The 18,332-nt window shown below is 36.1% G+C and overlaps 1 protein-coding gene across 12 annotated transcripts in view; it reads left to right on the forward strand.

Annotated features, from left to right (window-relative positions):
* Positions 1 to 18,332, forward strand: part of JAK2 (Janus kinase 2) — a 99,991-nt gene that overhangs the window by 65,143 nt on the left and 16,516 nt on the right. For all 12 annotated transcript variants that reach the window (XM_074856641.1, XM_074856640.1, XM_074856639.1 and 9 more), the window contains 11 exons: positions 1,515 to 1,634; positions 5,034 to 5,191; positions 6,600 to 6,711; positions 8,404 to 8,590; positions 10,059 to 10,186; positions 10,686 to 10,820; positions 12,211 to 12,298; positions 14,327 to 14,454; positions 15,217 to 15,355; positions 16,654 to 16,805; positions 17,868 to 18,018. In XM_074856641.1, the coding sequence (XP_074712742.1) occupies positions 1,515 to 1,634; positions 5,034 to 5,191; positions 6,600 to 6,711; positions 8,404 to 8,590; positions 10,059 to 10,186; positions 10,686 to 10,820; positions 12,211 to 12,298; positions 14,327 to 14,454; positions 15,217 to 15,355; positions 16,654 to 16,805; positions 17,868 to 18,018 (1,498 nt within the window). The remainder of the gene's footprint in view (positions 1 to 1,514; positions 1,635 to 5,033; positions 5,192 to 6,599; positions 6,712 to 8,403; positions 8,591 to 10,058; positions 10,187 to 10,685; positions 10,821 to 12,210; positions 12,299 to 14,326; positions 14,455 to 15,216; positions 15,356 to 16,653; positions 16,806 to 17,867; positions 18,019 to 18,332) is intronic.

Genomic DNA, 18,332 nt, shown 5'->3' on the forward strand with positions numbered 1-18,332 from the left:
AAGCACATGTCAGTTTTCCAAAATAATTGCATCTGTTAGTTTGGTAGTTTTGATGCATAATATATAGCAGTCAAGACCAAACTACAAAAGGTTTTATTTTTACAGTGTGCTATAATAATTTGTAAAAATGCTACTTTGTTAGTAATACTTTAAAAAAAAAAAAATCTGATCACAAAGCCAAGTTTTAAAAGTGTATTCTTCTTAGAATATTTATGGATTGATGTTAGGTCCAGTTACGTCATTCATAGTTGTTATGTATCAGCCCTCTGCCTTTCCTAAGCAACTGCAAGTGTCAGTTGCTCTGGCAGGAGCTGACATAAATGTCAGATTTTGCAATTTCTAGTTTTAGGTGTACAGAATTTATGCATACTATGCTGTTTGGGCCTGGCAACCAAGCCTTTAAGTTGTGTTTAAACTGATGATATTTCCTGCAGAGATTGCCAAATTATTTTTTCATAATTAATAACATTATCCCACTTATTGACAGAGACGTGGTGTAGTCTGCATGTGTTTTCACTGGTACAGAAACTATTTATAAAATTGGCTATGAAGACTTAGTAAATGAATAAGGCTGCTTGTAAATGTGGTCATAACTCTTGTTTCAGCAAACTATACTGATGAATCTTTATTGTAAAGATACTGCATTGAAACAGCTGATAGCTGATACTCCCTTGAGTCTTACAGCCTTGGCTATTACATCTCTTTATGCATTAGGATATGCTTGCAGTCAGGGGTATTCTGACTTGAATAAAATCTGTTTGCATTGGGAGAATAATTTTAGATAGATAAATCTACCTTTATTTAAGGATGCTACTTAGTATCTGAAATTCTACGTAAACAAAACAAAGTGATTTGTATGACATAGTAATTTGACTTGTGAAAGACTGAAGTGGTACAGCATATCACAGTATCAAAAACTACTTGAACTTGATATCAAAGGAAGATGTATCTTGGATTTCCCATGTAATTAGGATCAGTGTTACCCAGTCAGTGATGAACATGACTGATGGGAGAACCTTCTCTTAGACCCTTTCTTCATTCGTACTACATTCATCTCTTTGGCAGCAGATTTTGCAGCTTGTATCACTCTGAACGAAGGCATGACATTTTGGATTGTTAACAGGCTTTCTAAACCTCTTTAATCAGGATGCTAATAGTAACTTCTCAAAAAAAAAAGGCACCTCCCCCAAAGATTAATCAAAATGTTCCATTGTTAATCCTCACAAAATACTACAGAGCAAAGAAATATCTACAACTAAAAAACCCAACCCATATATGGATATTTCCATTTTCAGTTCCTGGATCTTTGTGCATTTTTTAATTGATGCTCATAGTGATGGTCCTGTAAAGACAAAGCTCCTTTCTTTATTTGTAATGTCATATTTAAAGTTTTATGGTCTTTTTGTTGCTAGCTTACATATTCAGAGTTGTAGGAATTCTAATGCTGCAAATCATGGGTGTTTTAGGTGCTATTTATGTTATTAGTGACATTATATAACCAACATTTATTGCAGGATTTACAAACATACTGTGATTTTCCTGATATCATTGATGTCAGCATTAAACAAGCAAGCCAAGAAGGCTCCAGTGAGAGAAGAATTGTCACCATTCACAAACAAGACAGCAAGAATCTGGTCTGTTACTTTGCTTGCTGTTTTATCAAATAGATGTTGCTTTGAGGAGACTGTGTGATTGCTGTTGTATTTATAGTATTGTATAACCAATTACCATGTTAATTAAGCATAAAGTAAAACTAAATTTCAGCAGTATAAGTACTGTATCGAAACACCAGAGGTCTTTTGCTTTCAAAGCTCTGTGCATAGACTGTGATAAAAATAGATGTTTATAGCTGAGGGTGATTTCTGATACGCACAGATTGGTTCTTTTCTTTATTGGAGTCTTAAACCTGAGTCTGTGGTTTTATCTGTTGAGCAAACTGTTTCCATGCTGTCATGGTAAGCCATCTGCCAGTGACCAACATATTGAAAAAGGCTTCAAAATGCTCTGAAGGAATGATGATACACAGAAAATAAGTATTGGGACAAAATTAATGTCATTGCTTTTACTGTTTAAAATTCTTTGAAGAAGATCTTAAAGTATTTTATACATGAATGTAAAAAGTTAAATTGTTTCAATTTGCTTTCCAGCAACTCCAGGCTTTCCAGGAGGTATAACTGTCACATAGTGGTGTGGTGGTTTGACCTTGGTTGGATGCCAGGTGCCCACCAAGCTGCTCTATCACTCCCCTCTTCAGCTGGACAGGGACAGAAAACATGACAAAAGGCTCATGAGTCGAGATAAAGCCAGGGGGATCACTCACCAGTTACCATCATAGGCAAAACAGATTTGACTCAGGGAATTTAATTTATTGCCAATCAAATCAGAGTAGGGTCATGAGAATTAAAACCAAATCTTAAAAACACCTTCCCTCTATCCCGCCCTTCTTCCCAGGCTCAACTTCACACGTGATTTTACTCTTCCTCCTTCCCCCTCAGTGGTGCAGGGGGATGGGCAACAGGGGTTGCAGTCAGTTCATGTTGTCTCTGCCACTCCTTCCTCCTCACTCTCTTCCCCTGCTCTAGTGTGGGGTCCCTCCCACAGGAGACAGTCTTCCACAAACTGTTCCAGTGTGGGTACCTCCCACAGGGTGCAGTCCTTCAGGAACAGACTGCTCCAGTGTGGGTCCCCCAAGGGGGTCACAAGTCCTGCCAGAAACCCTGCTGTAGTGTGGGCTTCTCCCTGGGGCCACAGGCCCTACCAGGAGCCTGCTCCAGCATGGGCTCTCCACAGGGCCAAAGCCTTCTTCAGGCACATCCACCACCTGTTTGGGCGTGGGGTCCACCACAGGCTGCAGGTGGGCATCTGCTCCACTGTGGACCTCCGTGGGCAGCAGGGGGACAGCCTGCCCTCTCACTGTGGTCTTCACCACAGGCTGCAGGGGAATCTCTGCTCCGGTGCCTGGAGCACCTCCTCTCCCTCCTTCTTCACTGACCTTGGTGTCTGCAGAGCTGTTTCTTTCGCATATTCTCAATCCTCTCTCCAGCTGCTGTTGCGCAGCAGTTTTTTCCCCATCTTAAATACGTTATCCCAGAGGCACTACCACCATCACTGATGGGCTCAGCCTTGGCCAGCGGCAGGCCTGTCTTGGAGATGGCTGGCACTGGCTCTGTCGGACATGGCAGAAGCTTCTAGCAGCTTCTCACAGAAGCCACCCCTGTAATCCCCCCACTACCAAAACCTTGCCAGGCAAACCCAATACAGGTTGTCTCTTCCTTTATCTCCATGACTGATCTGTGGGCCTTCAGGGCTCCCCATCTCAGGCATTTGTGTGACCAGAGAGCCACTCTCCGTGTGTGTGAAAAAGCTATGTACAGCTTATGTACTTCTTTTCTATAAAAATAATCTTTCAACATTTCAAAAATATTTCAATAAAGCATTAACTAGTTTTATTCTTTCTGTAATGATGCTTATTTTAAAAAAGGCATATGGTTTACTTTCGTTTATTTTGATTCATGTTCATTTCCTGAATTAATGAATTTGTAATTTTTTCAAGGCTTTTTATTGAAACATAAGAGTAGCTGGAGTATCTGTGATGCTGAGAGCATAATAATAGTTCAGGTTGGTGGAGGAGGCTTCCTTAATCTCAAGCCATTAAAATTCTCTTTAAAAATTCTCAATAGCAGTAGTTACATACTTGACTGCATATGCTTCTGAGGGTAAAAGTGACTTTCTAAGAGCTTGTCTAAAAATGCTACTGAAGAATAAGAGTAGGAAAAAGTGCAGTAGCAGCTGTTTTGCTTATGATTTGTGTGTGAACGCTTTACACACCAGAATTAGCTGATGTGTAAATTAGGATTTGTGATTTAGTTTTACTTGTTACACAGCTAGTAGCATTCATGATAGAAATGTACTTTACACAGTTTTAGGATACATAGATTGATAAAAATGGCTGGCTTTCTAAGTCTGTTTGTGTGGGTTTTCCAGTCATGTTGAAACAGCTGGAAGGATGGTTGTTTCCAGGTCCTCTTTTAATAAGGAGCTTGAAAACTCCAAACAAATTCTTGGCATGTGATCAAATGCACCAGCTTTGTTATTGCTGTCTAGCAAAGAACTTGCCAAGGAATTGCATTCAGCCACTAAGTGTGTCCCCAGTATAATAGGCAAATTGGTGCAGCATATACTAATATACCCTGTTGGGCTATGCTACTGAATGAAATCTAGTGTGACTCTGTAGATGGTGGAGTAACACTTCTCTGTTAAAGTAAAGACAGCCTTTAATGCTCAGATACAACTGTCAAAATATTAAGGAAATATAGATAACTACATAAAAATAGACTCTATTTTCCTTTATTGGCAGAAATAAATAAATTGTCACAGATGGATTTAATTTTGCTGTGTTCTTACCTGTTCAACGTATTCTGCACAGACTTTTCCACATCCTGTTTTCCTTTGACTACATTATTATTCTCCTTGTTTCTATCCATTACACCTCTCTTCATAGTAGTTAAAAGTCAGCTGCTATCTGTGATGCTGGTTTTTGCTGACTACTAGTTAAATTTTCAGGCAGGTACTCTCCTACAGATTTTTCTTTGCTACGAGATGGCAGCCCCATATATCTTTGATAAGTGAAGGCTTTCCTTTAGGAAAAAGAAATAAAACACTGTGTTGCCAGTGCAGTAGGTGTCTCCATGCTGAGTTGTATCTAGTCAGTTTTTTCTGTTCAAATGTTCCCTCTTGTCAGCATTTCTCTGATGTTTCATATATTTAGAGTAAGGGGTTTTTTATGGTAGATGAGTTTGGTTTGGATTCAATTTTGAACACTAAAGATTACTAACAAGTTTTGGATGGCACCAGGAAGGTAGAATTATACAAACAGTAGTTAAAAAACAATTGGGATATCTTTAATGTAGGTAAATGTTTATATCTTTTATACCATTACCATATCCAGGAGTTTTGGTTGCCTATTAAAAATTTAAACTCTTGTTCTCTCTCTTCCCGCCCCCCCCCCACTTTCTCCCCTGGCAATTTAACAGGAGGCTGAATTTCAGTCATTAAGAGAAGCTCTCTCCTTTGTATCATTAATTGATGGATATTACAGATTAACTGCGGATGCCCACCATTATCTCTGTAAAGAAGTAGCACCACCATCAGTCCTTGAAAACATCCAAAGCAACTGCCATGGACCAATTTTGTAAGCAATTTTTTAGTAATATAACAAGGTGATATTTTTGAAAGATCAACTTTAGTTGACTCTGAACATGATGGACATCTTGAAATGTGAATTTATTACATTTATGTAGCATAAAATGCTTTACACTTTTCCTCTTATTTTTTACTTTGCAAAATACAGTGCCTTCTTGATGTATTATAAAAAAAAATTGAAAGCTTCTGGTTTTAATTTTGTTCCCTTAGAATTCTTTTTTTCTTCAAGTGAGACAGACAGGAATGTTATCATGCTGATTTTACAGAATTACAGTTACTACCATGGCAGCAACATACAGTGTCATAGACAGAGGAGCTCATGTTTTCACTGGAGCCTCTAGCAGTTATATTATCTGAGTTACCAAGGGGAAAAAGGCAAATTCAGATAACACTCCCTTCAATATTTGAGGAAGGTTTGCAGTAAACTGCTAGCCATATAAATTGGAGGGTCTGTTTGGTTTGAGGAATGCTGTCTCCTTGTTGGCTTTCTTTGTTGTTTGGGGTTTTTTTTAAGAGAATGAATTTAGTACTTTCACTGAATTTTTTAAACTTTTTTAAGAGTTTATATAGTATTGTTTGTTTGCAGAAGCACATGTGGGAGCTTAGAAATGTTTTGTTAGTCAGAGTAAAATGGTTATTTGCTTTAGCACAGAAAGCTTGAAGGCTGATATGTGCAAGATACATTGTGTGAAAGTAGCACCATCTACTCAGCTTATACAGAATAGTTCTGTAATTTTCCCAATGACAGAAAGAGGATAGCTGGTATAAGCTTCAGAAGAGATGAAGGAGGAGAGGTATGGAGACCTTTTTTGCACTAATGACTAATGCTGTATGTTGACCTTTGTTTAGGGGTGTTTAGAAGGATGTGCAATGAGGCTAGACCTTTCCAAACTATTCTGTTTGTCATTCCCTGAGATGGATAGAAATAGTCTGTTAGCAAGACTTGTTTAAGGGGAAATTGGTTATTGTAGTAACAAATGATGTTTCATTTCAATTCCACTTTCCTGTTAGCCCATTCCCGAATTAAACACACCTTTTTCACCCACACAGATATGTTGCTAATTTTAGCTTACTTATTAGGCAATTTTATTAGAGGTGCTTCCATAATGGATGTTGAAGATCAGGGGAATATACTTTTTTAGGCTGTAAGATTTCTCATCAAATAAATAATTGTGGTAGTTTCAGTATGAAGAATTTTTAATGTACTGCTCTCTACATAAGGAGCCACCCTGAATATTGGAAAATAAAGGGGCGAAAGGATTAAGTTAAAGGAATCTGTAAAAAATTGAGAGTTTGAATTTTTGTGGTAGGTACCTGATACTAGTTCTCACTGGCGAATCTCTGATGTTCCTGGATTTTGAAATTATGCAATGTTAAACATTTTGTTTTCACTATAGCATGGACTTTGCTATCAGTAAACTGAAGAAAGCGGGTAATCAGACTGGTTTCTACGTTCTTCGCTGCAGTCCTAAAGATTTTAAAAAATACTTCCTCACCTTTGCTATAGAGGTTTGTATTCTGTCTTAGTACCTGTATAATCTTTATTGCATTATAATAATGAGTCTGGGATGTTCAGTAAATTATTCTGAACTTTCTCTTCAGAATGTTTGTCTGATGTGTATATTCTATAGCTACTTCATCAGACTGGCCAACTGTCAGCATCTTGTGAGAAATATCAAAACACTTGTATGGTAAAGATTCGCTAATGACACATACCATATGCCGAGGAGAACAAGACAGATGGAGGAAAGAGAGCTTGAGAGTTCTGGGGATGGTGATATGGCTCTTGGGACTGTTGTATATGTTTGGGTGGTGGAGTGGTTTGAGGCTTTTTTTCTTTAAGGTTTGGGTTTTTTTAGTTGGATTTTTTTCCTGGGATTTCTGCCTACCTCCCCTTCCTAAATAGGGCTTAGTTAGACTGAGTACACAGCTGTTGGTGATCTGAGAGTGTCTCTCCTTTACAGGTTCTTCTGGGTTTGGGTCCTGTTCCCATCCCCAGTGCTGGGCCAGCCAGATTATTTGGTACCAGTTACTTCAACACAGATCTCCTGCTGGATATCTGGTGTTAGCTAGAGTAGGAGTCACCCTTGAAATGCCTGTAGGTCTCATGCAGCTAAAGACCCAACGTGTACCTCCCCTCTGTGAGATTGAAGTTACTAATACAGTACTTTATTATTGTTGTCACATAATTGCATGGTCTCGTTCCAAGGCTAGGCTTTTCCTCAATTATCAGAGCTGCCTTTGGGTATTTAACTAGGGAAGGTAATACATGGGTTTTCCTGCTGGTTTACAGCAAGCTAGCAAGTTTGCTAAATATTGTCAGAGATACATACATCTCTGAAAATGACAAAGTAACATTGATGTGTGGATGGAGAAGCAAACAGCTGTTTGAAGATCAGTTTCAAAAACATGTTATGTCCAGTCAGTGAAGTGTGTTGTGATAGGGAATTTTTTAGCTTGAGATCAGTCCCTGAGCAAGCTTAGGGAGTCAAAGTCGAACAGTCAAGCTTGTGAGTTAAGCCTGCCATTGAGTGACATAGCCACACTTTGTTTTTTCTTGTTGTGCGTCCTTCCAGGCAAGCTGTTAGAAGGCTTCTGAGATTCAAAATTTGTTGGAACGTTTTCCACAGTGTTGACGTGAAGAACCATGAAAACACTATTAAGAGCTTCTCTTGTTTAAAAATGGTTAATGGGATCTTTTCAAGACTCATTGCAAAAATACTTCAGTGCATATTGAAAATCTGTGCTTAGAAACTAATTGCTTAGAACTGTACTACAGGCAATAGAAAAACAGAAACACAGCTGAGATCTCCAAATGCTTGCCAAAAGAACACAGAGCGTGAGCATTTGGACTATTGCTTCCAACAAAATTTTGTTTTGATATTACTCCATGTAAGGGTGAAGCAGCTCTCATTACTAGCTCTGAAGGATTTTTTCCTAGGAACCATTATCTGTTTTCTCGGCTCCATCTGCAGATTTCGTAACATTTGTTTTTCTTAACATCAACATGCTAATTCCAGTGATAGGAGTAGGATCATGTTTTCTCAGAATCAATACTACATAGCGAGAACAAAATAACAAATTATGGTAGTGTTTTGCTGAAGCATTCTTTCTTTAATTAGTAGAGTGCTATACATTTAAATAGGCTTTCAAATACTAAATATTGATCAATTTTATTTTTAATGGAAAAAATCTCTGCAGCATGAGAATACCACTGATTATAAACACTGCTTAATTACGAAGAATGAGAAAGGAGAATATAATCTTAGTGGAACTAAGAGAAGTTTTGGTAATCTTAAGGATCTGTTGACCTGTTACCAGACAGAAACTGTCCGTTCAGACAGCATAATTTTCCAGTTCATCAAATGCTGTCCTCCAAAACCAAAAGGTAAGAGAAAGATTTGTTTCTGAGCAGAAGGGTTTCCAACTTTTAGGTTAAAGATTTTTGAGCAGTTAATGTTAAATGACTCTCAGGTAGGTAGATATATATGTTTGTGTGAGAGTTTTTTTAATTTTACTGACCCATTTGTTCATCTTCTTACTCATAGTTTGCAGTCCTAGTGTCTGCCAAATTTTACTTTGTTATAACACGGTCTTTCAGAAAGAATCATGGTAGCCAGTTTCGTAATTAGAAGGAAAACTGGTTTCTTAATTGCAGTGGATTGTGTGCAGGAGCATTTTGTTTTTCAGTCAAGTGTTTTCATGTCTTGAGAAGGAAAGAGCTACTAATACATCATTTCTCACTGAGGATAGTTCCATAAGCAATGAAACCAGTGATGCCAGTGAATTTCTTTCATTGTGTGTTGATATTTTAGCTGAATTATGCCAAGGCTGCAATGTGATTTCAACTTCATAACACTGAAAAATACATGTGGAATAGAACTTCTGCCTGAGGAGTGGATTTTTCTTGAATTTACAGTAAAGGTTTTTGCATAGCTTTGATATTCATAATATCTTTCTCCTTTTTTGTATTCTGGTAACATCTGCCATTTTTGCTTGTAATAAGTAGTACTACTTACAGTTAATATTAGTCTTTGTCTCTATGCAAGTCCCTATTTAACAAAAAATTGAGAGAACAGACTATTTGATATCACTTTTACCTCTCAAATTTTGATTGAAATTAGCCAATGGATTCAAAAGCTCAGAAAAAATTTGACAAGTAAATACATATGCACATTACAGAGACTAATTTTGTAACCTTACTTCCATAGAAACCAAAAATGTATATGCATCAGAATTATAAATTATTGAATAAATATAATTGCACATGCATGCACGCATATATCCACACATATATACTTACCAGCTTTAGTTTTTCTAAGAGACCTGCTCTACTTCATGAAGAACCTTTTTTCAAAACCACTCAAAGAATAATTACTCTGCTAAACATAAAGACAATGAGCATCACTTAAGGGATGCTGGACAAAAAATATGTAAAAGTTTTAAAGAGGCATCAGAAAGATAAGCACATCTTTAACAGAATGGCTTCATAATATAAAAGAAGGAGGTGACTTAACATCCCTTTTTTCTATCCCTGATGGTTATTACAAATACAGCAGAAGTTAAAATGTGAAAGGAGGCAGGAATATTTTCAGAATGTTTGTCAAAAGTAGGACTGCTTGAGAAACTTAAAATAGCTGAGTAAACCTAAATGGTTTTGCTCATTAGAAAAAATCAGACTTTGAATTTGTTTAATGAAATACAGTGTGGCTTTTTGAATAAGCTGATCTCAGTGTGACATCTTTTTGTTGGATTAACACTTTTTCATTAATAATCCTTTTGAAATAACTTTGGTTTAGTTTTATATTTTACAAATTTACATTGTTTTTCTTCCCCCACCCTATTTCTTCTCCCAGATAAATCAAATCTCCTAGTCTTCAGAAGCAATAGTGTTTCTGATGTACCTTCATCACCTACGCTACAGAGACACAATAATGTCAACCAGATGGTCTTTCACAAAATTCGAAATGAGGACCTGATATTTGTAAGTCCATTAATTGCTTCTTCCCGTGCAGATGGTTGGTTTGATAAACGCTAAGTTTTTAAAAACTCAGTATAAGTTTAAAAGAGCTCTCCTGAGCTGGGAGATTTTGCTGTAATCTTTCCTTAGAGTTGTGAGAGAAAATAAATTTTTTTTCATTAATACAAATAATTGGGGGTTTTTTTAGATAAGTGTCCTTTTGACTGCAGTAGTAGTTGTCTTTACTTCTAGGGATGTCTAAATACATCATTAGCAGCAATTCCTTCCTTTCTGGTTCTTGCAGCAAGTTTTTTCTGAGATCCTTTAGGAGTCAATTAAAAATAAGCAAAGACTTAAGCTGTTTCTGATACAGTTGCTACCCTGTCCCATCAATCTGACTCTAGAGGTGTGCTAGCTGTAAAGGTTTGCATATGTATTACTTAGCGTGGTTATTTAAGAGATCTTTTGCAAAGCAGGCAGATATTTCTGATTTTGTCCCATCTGTATCCTTCCTGTCTTTTAGGAGGAGAGTCTTGGACAGGGCACATTTACTAAGATTTTTAAAGGTGTAAGGAAGGAAGTGGGAGACTATGGCCAGCTCCATCAAACGGAAGTTCTTTTAAAGGTGCTGGATAAAGTGCATAGAAACTACTCTGAGGTTGGTGTGATTTTTGACTACTATGTAACGTTTGTCCATGCTGTGCTGAGGATTACTTTTACAATAAACAAATATTTGTTGTACGGTAGAGCAGATTGTATGTTGAACCAAACTCATTCTTGGCCTTGTGACACTGGGAGGATGGATTTAAGACTGGCTTTGGGGAGTACACCAATGTACTTTTATTTCCCCTCTCTCCACCATCTGTCAGAGAATTCAGAGCTATCCACTGAGAGACAAAGAACAGTCTGTTTGTACAATGAAAGTTCCCCAGGAGAGGTGGTATGGCCATGGAGTTGCCTTTACCAGTAAATTCATTCATGTACAGATCAGGGACCAACATTTATGGAAAAATACGTTCTTTTGGTAGGCTATCTTCAGTGTTTTGGAGTCATACCAATTCTCTAGTGAAATCAACATTTCACATCAAGTCATAAAAAAGCAGAAGTATTAATGTAACTTTATATGCTGTTTGTTGTTTGATTATATAATTGTATCAAATTTCTAATTAATCTAGCTGTATTTACAGCAAACCAAGAGAAGCAGTCCAGTGTTTACTGAGCTTTTCAATTACTTAAGAAAAATCTGTACAAAAATGTAAGCAAAAAAGTAAAAGGCATTTCAGATAGCTAATTATTCATAAGCAATGTAGGCATACACTTTGGACAATTTAAAACAATAAAGAAAGTAACCCATATTTTAATTTTAGTAAGCTGGGTAATATCCTTACATACTAAAGCTAAGTGAAAATTGGTTGTTCAAAGGACTAAGAGTACAGAATGACAAATACAGTCACCTGAAGGAAAACGTGCTAATTTTGACCTCATTCTGCTGGGTGAATAATCAGGGCACAACCAAGTGTAGCTGGAGATACCACTGAAGAGAATAAAAAAATTAGTAAAGAAATAAAAGCATTTGAAACCTTCCTGACAAGGTTAGGTAAGGTCTCACAGTAGTGGATGAGTGATACACTTTTTGTCTTTTAACTTAATAATGTTCTATGAAGAAATAAATTGGTAACTGAATAGTGCATTATGAAAGAATAAATTAGAAACTGAGTAGTGCATCATGAATTTGTCTGCAGTTTACTTAGTTAATTGACATGGAAGAAAAGATTCTTTTTAGAATGTTGAAATAACACCTGCCTACAGAAAGATTGCTAACCTCTCTGGAATGTGGATTATCTGTTTAAAACAAACAAAACCAACAACAAACCTAAAACAACCACAAACAATATAAAATGTTACAGAGGGTCTTTGCAATGGCATGGAAGTTGAAATGTTTTGAAAAATGCACATGGTTTTAATAAATTTATTAGAAATCTTGTAATGTTTTGGGGTTTTGTTTTCACTGGTATTTATTCTCTGTCAATTTCTCTCTTTCCTCAAAGTCCTTCTTTGAGGCAGCAAGTATGATGAGCCAGCTTTCTTACAAACATTTGGTGTTAAATTATGGAGTCTGCGTATGTGGAGAGGAGAGTAAGTAGAAATTAATTATCTTTTTGTACTAGTTTTATACAGCTGTCATTAGAGTCTACCATGGGTACTGGGTAAAGCAGGGGAAAGCCAAAACAGCCTGTCACACCAGCTGGACACAGAATACATGTTCATAACGTAGTAGTGTTAGTCTTAGTGTCTGAGAACTAGTAATATGGTGATAGCAAAGAAAATAGAAAAATTGTGTAAATGCAATCAGTGTGAATAGTAACCTCTGTAGATGACTCAGTCACGTCTGTTCTATCTGAAAATCTCACTTTTGGAAAGTTTTGCTGAAATTCTGAAATGACCTTTTGAAATGCCAGAAAAATTGTGACCCTACATTGTATCAGCTGTGGTTAGCTAGAAAGGAAATTACTTGGCTACTGAAGAAAGTATTTGTTTACTGTGATCAGAAACACAGACCTACCACCATTTCCCACCCATGTGCTGACTTTGTGAGCACAAATACAGATTTGGGAAGTTTGGTTTAAAGATCCCATTCTGAAAACATGAGGTACCATTATTTCAACAAAAACACTACAAAATGTTAATAAAGGTAAAATCTTTTTATTGTCTACAGAAGTAGAATGTGTTTTCAGTTTAGCTTGCTCTATTGTGACTATGTATTAATAAGGGGTTTTTTTAAGAACACCTGAAATACATTTATAACATCTTGTAATGAAATCTTAATTTTGGATGGTTGTCATACGCTTATGTGTGCTATCTTTGAATACGTGTTTCTGGGTCTCATTTTGGCAGTTTTTCCTCTTCATTCAGTCTTTGGGCAGAAATGTCAGTTTTCACTATTTTTTTCTGTGATTATAAACTAAAGGAAGCATTTTATAATAACTGTATAAGCTTATTATGTAATTGCCTGCATTAAGGAGAGAAGTTGTTGCTCTTAGGAGGCTGGAAGAGGCACAGCACAATGTTTGGCCAAGAACTTGTTACACCAGTTTCTTCACAAAAACTCCCATGAGCATTTTTTCGAGTTTATTCATTGCACCGTGAACAGGGTCTATATGCAAAATTTCAGGGAGATCAAGTGTATAATAGTAAAAAAAAAAAAAAAATATACCTAAAGGTGTCTATAGTGGGTTACTTTTCCTTTAGATCACAGTTGGCCTTTAGACAGTTTTGTTTCTAAAGGCAAGAGGCTACAGTTTAGTAATAGGCAGTTACTAAGAAATAGTAAGACCGTTATTTTTTTGAGTTACATGCTTGAAGTTGAGATTTTGTGCAAATTGCTTCACATAATTGTGAAGTTTTCTGTCTGTAGAATGAATTTGTTACAAAAATCAGTTTATTTGTGATAACCAAATATAATACCAGTAGTTTCCAGTGTCTTTAGAGTCTGAATGAGAAGCACTGCAATGTGAGCATCTTGCAGCTGAAGGCAAGGGTTCAGTCATAAAATTTGAAATTGTCGTATTGAAACTGATGAAGACTCTGCAGTACAATGAAATGGATCTTCTTCCTTGGGTTACTCACTGGATAACTGCGTTGAGGCATATGTCATACATATACACAAATTTTTTTTAGTGCAAATATTAGTCTGTTTTTGAGAAGCTCATCCTTTGTCAGCAAAGCATCGTATTTTTCACTAAGAATATAGATTGTAAATGACTATGAAGTGAATGACTTGAAAGTTATTTGACTCACTACATTGATATTGCTGTACACTGCTATGCTTTATCAGAAGTTACATTATTTATTGTGCCTTTCAAGTGGGGGTGGAAGGATGCACACTGGATTTGTTAAGGTGGAAGACTATTCTGTAAAAAAACTATTAAATCTAATAATTTTGCATTTGAGAAGAAATTCGACAAACTTCCACACCCTGAAGAATATAAAGAACATAGGATATTTGTGGCAATAGACAGATGTCATATAGCTTCGAATTTATAGTTAGTTCACCAACAAGGTATCAACAAAAGAGATGGGTAGTACTAGAGTAATGAATCTGTCCTAAAATTCCGTTATTTGTTGTTGGTTTTAATTGTTACTCTTTCCACTATATTTAATCAGACATCCTTGTACAAGAATATGTAAAATTTGGATCCTTGGACACATATTTGAAAAAGAACAAAAATGTTATCAATATCTTGTGGAAGCTGGAAGTAGCCAAACAGCTGGCATTAGCCATGCATTTTCTGGTAAGTAGTTTATTCTTCAGTTTTGTTAATGGCTGAATTCAAATGTTTCAGGCTAATACATGTAGAATGGCTGAGCTGTCACCCTAATTCTTGAAACTCTGGAGGGTATTTGAAAATAGGCTGGATGTATACCAGATAGTGGATAGTTGAGGACAGACCTATGTATCTTGCACAAAGTGTAATTGAATTTCCTATTGTTTTTTAATGTTTTATGTTTTAGCGTGAAATAGAAACTCATTTCCAGTAATATTTTTCTTTTTCTCTCACCAGAAATCAGTCCTTCCTGATTTTCCTACCTCAGCTCATGATGCTGAACATAAACTATTTCCTGGTAGTGTTAATAGTTAACCACTGGGAGGGGAAAACATTTTACTGTTCACACTACTAGTACATTATTTTTGTGCATTAGGTCCCAACCTTACAGTCTGTTTAATTCAACATAAAGGCCATTATTTGAAACAGGGTATGTGATTAGATGAATCTTTCCTTTAACAGAGTTTAAATGTTCTTATATTCATTTTAAATGGATCATACTGATGGATCACTATTCTTCTGAGTTAACATGCATCAAAACTTTAGGTAGATGATTAAAATGAATGAAAGCTGGCTAGAAACTCAGACTCTGATAAAATGTCTGATATTTGATCAACTTAATCTGGATCATTATTTTCTTTGTTTCCCTCATGCTGTAAAATACTGGTTTTTACCTCTTCAACCATGAGATCTTTTGTCAGTATGTAAAAGATACATTTCTGTTCATAGGAGGATAAAGGCCTTGTTCATGGGAATGTCTGTGCAAAAAACATCTTGCTTATCAGAGAGGAAGACAGGAAGTCTGGAAACCTTCCGTTTATAAAACTAAGTGATCCTGGCATCAGTATTACAGTTTTGCCAAGAGATAGTAAGTCTTAGTGTCAACTTTTTTGTTTTATTCTTGTGACTTATTTTTCAACTTTGTTGTTTTTTTTTTTTTCTGACTACCATCTGGTACTTCTCTTATAGCAACTTCCTTCATCCATCCATAACTTTAAAATAATACCTGCTGTCCTAGTTAGCAGTACTGAGTGTATCTTCTTTATCAGCAAGTAGCTACAGGAAATAAAGCCACAATTCTCCATTGTGTGAGGGTTTTTTTTTCCTGCTGTTCTCATTTTCAAATTTTTTTTTCACTGGTAATACTATTAGTATGATATAATGTACCATGAGTAAGTCTGCATCTGCAGGTAGTTGCCGGACTTAGTATCCTATTATTGATCAAGATTAAATTGTTATATTTTATAGCTTGGAGAAGCTTTCAGAGCTGAAAATAAATGAACTTTTGGAAATGGTGCCTGGTTGAAAATCTTCAGTATATTTCTTGGTGAATGCCTGAAAACACTTGATGCTAAAAAATACTGAATTATCATCTGCCAGTGAGGCTGTTTTAATGCTTTATAAACAGAAAAATTAATTAAATAAAAAGAAATGAGAAGTGCATGCAAGATTGTTATGCTAATGAAAATGAATTAACCTTATTATTCTTTATCTTGTCTTTTTAATAATTTTGGAAAAATGAACACAGTTTATACTTGGTAATTTTATACATGCCAAAAAAAATAACACATCTAAGAGACTATAAACAATGCAATTATTTTCCAATAAACTGTTTAAGCTCTTTCTTTTTAAATGAGAAGCCTACATGAATCTTAGGAGATCTCCTTTTAAAGAGCTCTAAATCTACATCAGTACAATACCATGTTTTAATTTGTTACTACGATCGGTATCAGAAGTTTAAAAATCAAATATTCTGAAATTCCTTGTTATGGCGCCTTTTGCTGTGCCGTAACCTGCCAACCGCTAACAAAGTACTCTTTGCCATCTAGTTCCTTTGTGGTAGCTACTAAATCTTGGTAACACTGGGGGAAATACAGAATTTGGAGCAAAAATATTATGCAGAAATGAAGCTAAGGCAGTTTTATAACATTAGGGTTGTTTTATAATAAAACTAATGGTCCTCCACTCTGATTCATAAATACTCTTTTTGTACATACTATGTAGCCTTTTTTTAAGGCAGGCACAAAAACTTGGAAAGGTATTAAAAGCCATTAGAATGAAATACCTATGTATACTGAAGTAATTTCTACTAAATCAAATGTGTTATAGAATTTTCTGGGTGTATTATTCATCTTAATGTGATGGTTCCTTTGCATGATTGCACAGTTCTTCTTGAGAGAATACCATGGGTTCCACCTGAATGTATTGAGAATCCCAAACAATTAAGCCTGGCCACAGACAAATGGAGTTTTGGTACTACTTTGTGGGAAATCTGTAGTGGAGGAGACAAACCCCTGAGTGCACTGGATTCTTCAAGAGTAAGTATTACTGGGTGTGCAGTCATAACAGTTCTTTGGACAGTTATGATTTAAAACATCTGCTGTTGTAACTATATCAGCATGTAAAGTGATGTGGCCCATGACCGCTGTAGGAAAAGGACACTTTCACTGGTAGATAATGATCAGAAGTGATGATTTGAGGATTGTTTTTATGTTCTTTGTTTTGATTTTTATGGGGACAAAGTACAGCATTGCCAATATTATCTTGTTCATGTTTCTGTTGCTTTGTTGCAACAGTGTATCACTTTAAACAAAAAGTATTCCTAACAATGTACATAGATTTTAATTGGCATTATTCTAGTAATTGAACATCTTAAATACTGTAAGACTTTGTGTTGCAGACAATTCTACTATTTTAGCTAAACCAGAAATGTTAACTTTGTCTTAACTAGGGACAGGGGGTGAAGGGGAAACATATTACATAAAGATATTATTTCTTACATATTTGCTTCCTTAGTTGGAAGCAAAAAGATTGTTTCCTTTACTATGCTACAAAAAGACTTGTAGTATTATTTTTATAAATGGACTGTTACATTCTCACAAAGCCTGATCTGGCTTCTCAGGTGTTGTAATCAGCTATTACAATAAGATCCAAGGTCTACCTAGACCTAGCTTATAGATACCTAGGTATTTCAGAAGTTGCCCTCCTCTCCTGTACTAATCCACATTCTTTGATAATACTCATGGAAGCTTTTTACAACTAGAGGAGCTCAGCCAGCTCACAGGTGGATAGAATTTTCTGCTGGACCCGTCCAGCTGAGGTTTTATGAAATTACCAGTAAAGAAGACACCATCTTTATCATTCTCTATTTTGCTATCTTTCATCAGTAACTGACTGGGAATTTCTGAACTGATTATATTATGCCAGGCTTGCTACATTGTCAGCCTTGGCTTTTGATGTAAATTGGTCAGATGTACGTTCAGTGAGATAACAAGTTTTGGTTGAGAGCTGTAGTTTTTGGCTGCTCCGGTGAAAATATTAAGTCTTCTGTAGCTCTTCATGGTTGTATATTAAAATGCCTTTTGTCTATTTAATTTCAGAAACTACAGTTTTATGAAGATAGGCACCAGCTTCCTGCCCCCAACTGGACAGAACTAGCAAACCTTATAAACAACTGTATGGATTATGAGCCAGATTTCAGGCCTTCATTTAGAGCAATTATACGTGACTTGAATAGTTTGTTCACTCCAGGTGAGTCTGTGATACCACAAGAACACACTAGACAAAAAGGACCCTGCTTCCTTCTGGTTTATTTTCATATGGTGCCTTCTTTTTTGGTATGTTGACCCAGAACCCTTCTCCAAAGCAGCCCTGGAAATACAGGTTCATAAGGGCACTATGTTACTGCTTTTTAGTTTGTTCTAAAATAGAACACATTAAAATTTAACATTATTGTTCAAAGCAGTCTTCTGGTTTGATTAATATCTACCAAAAAATTCTAGTCTCTTAAAGTATGTTATGCTGTGACTGTCTTTCTTTTTTCTCTCAAAATAAATAGGTATCTT

This window comes from Strix uralensis, chromosome Z (genome assembly GCF_047716275.1).
Source record: "Strix uralensis isolate ZFMK-TIS-50842 chromosome Z, bStrUra1, whole genome shotgun sequence".
Classification (NCBI taxonomy): domain Eukaryota; kingdom Metazoa; phylum Chordata; class Aves; order Strigiformes; family Strigidae; genus Strix; species Strix uralensis.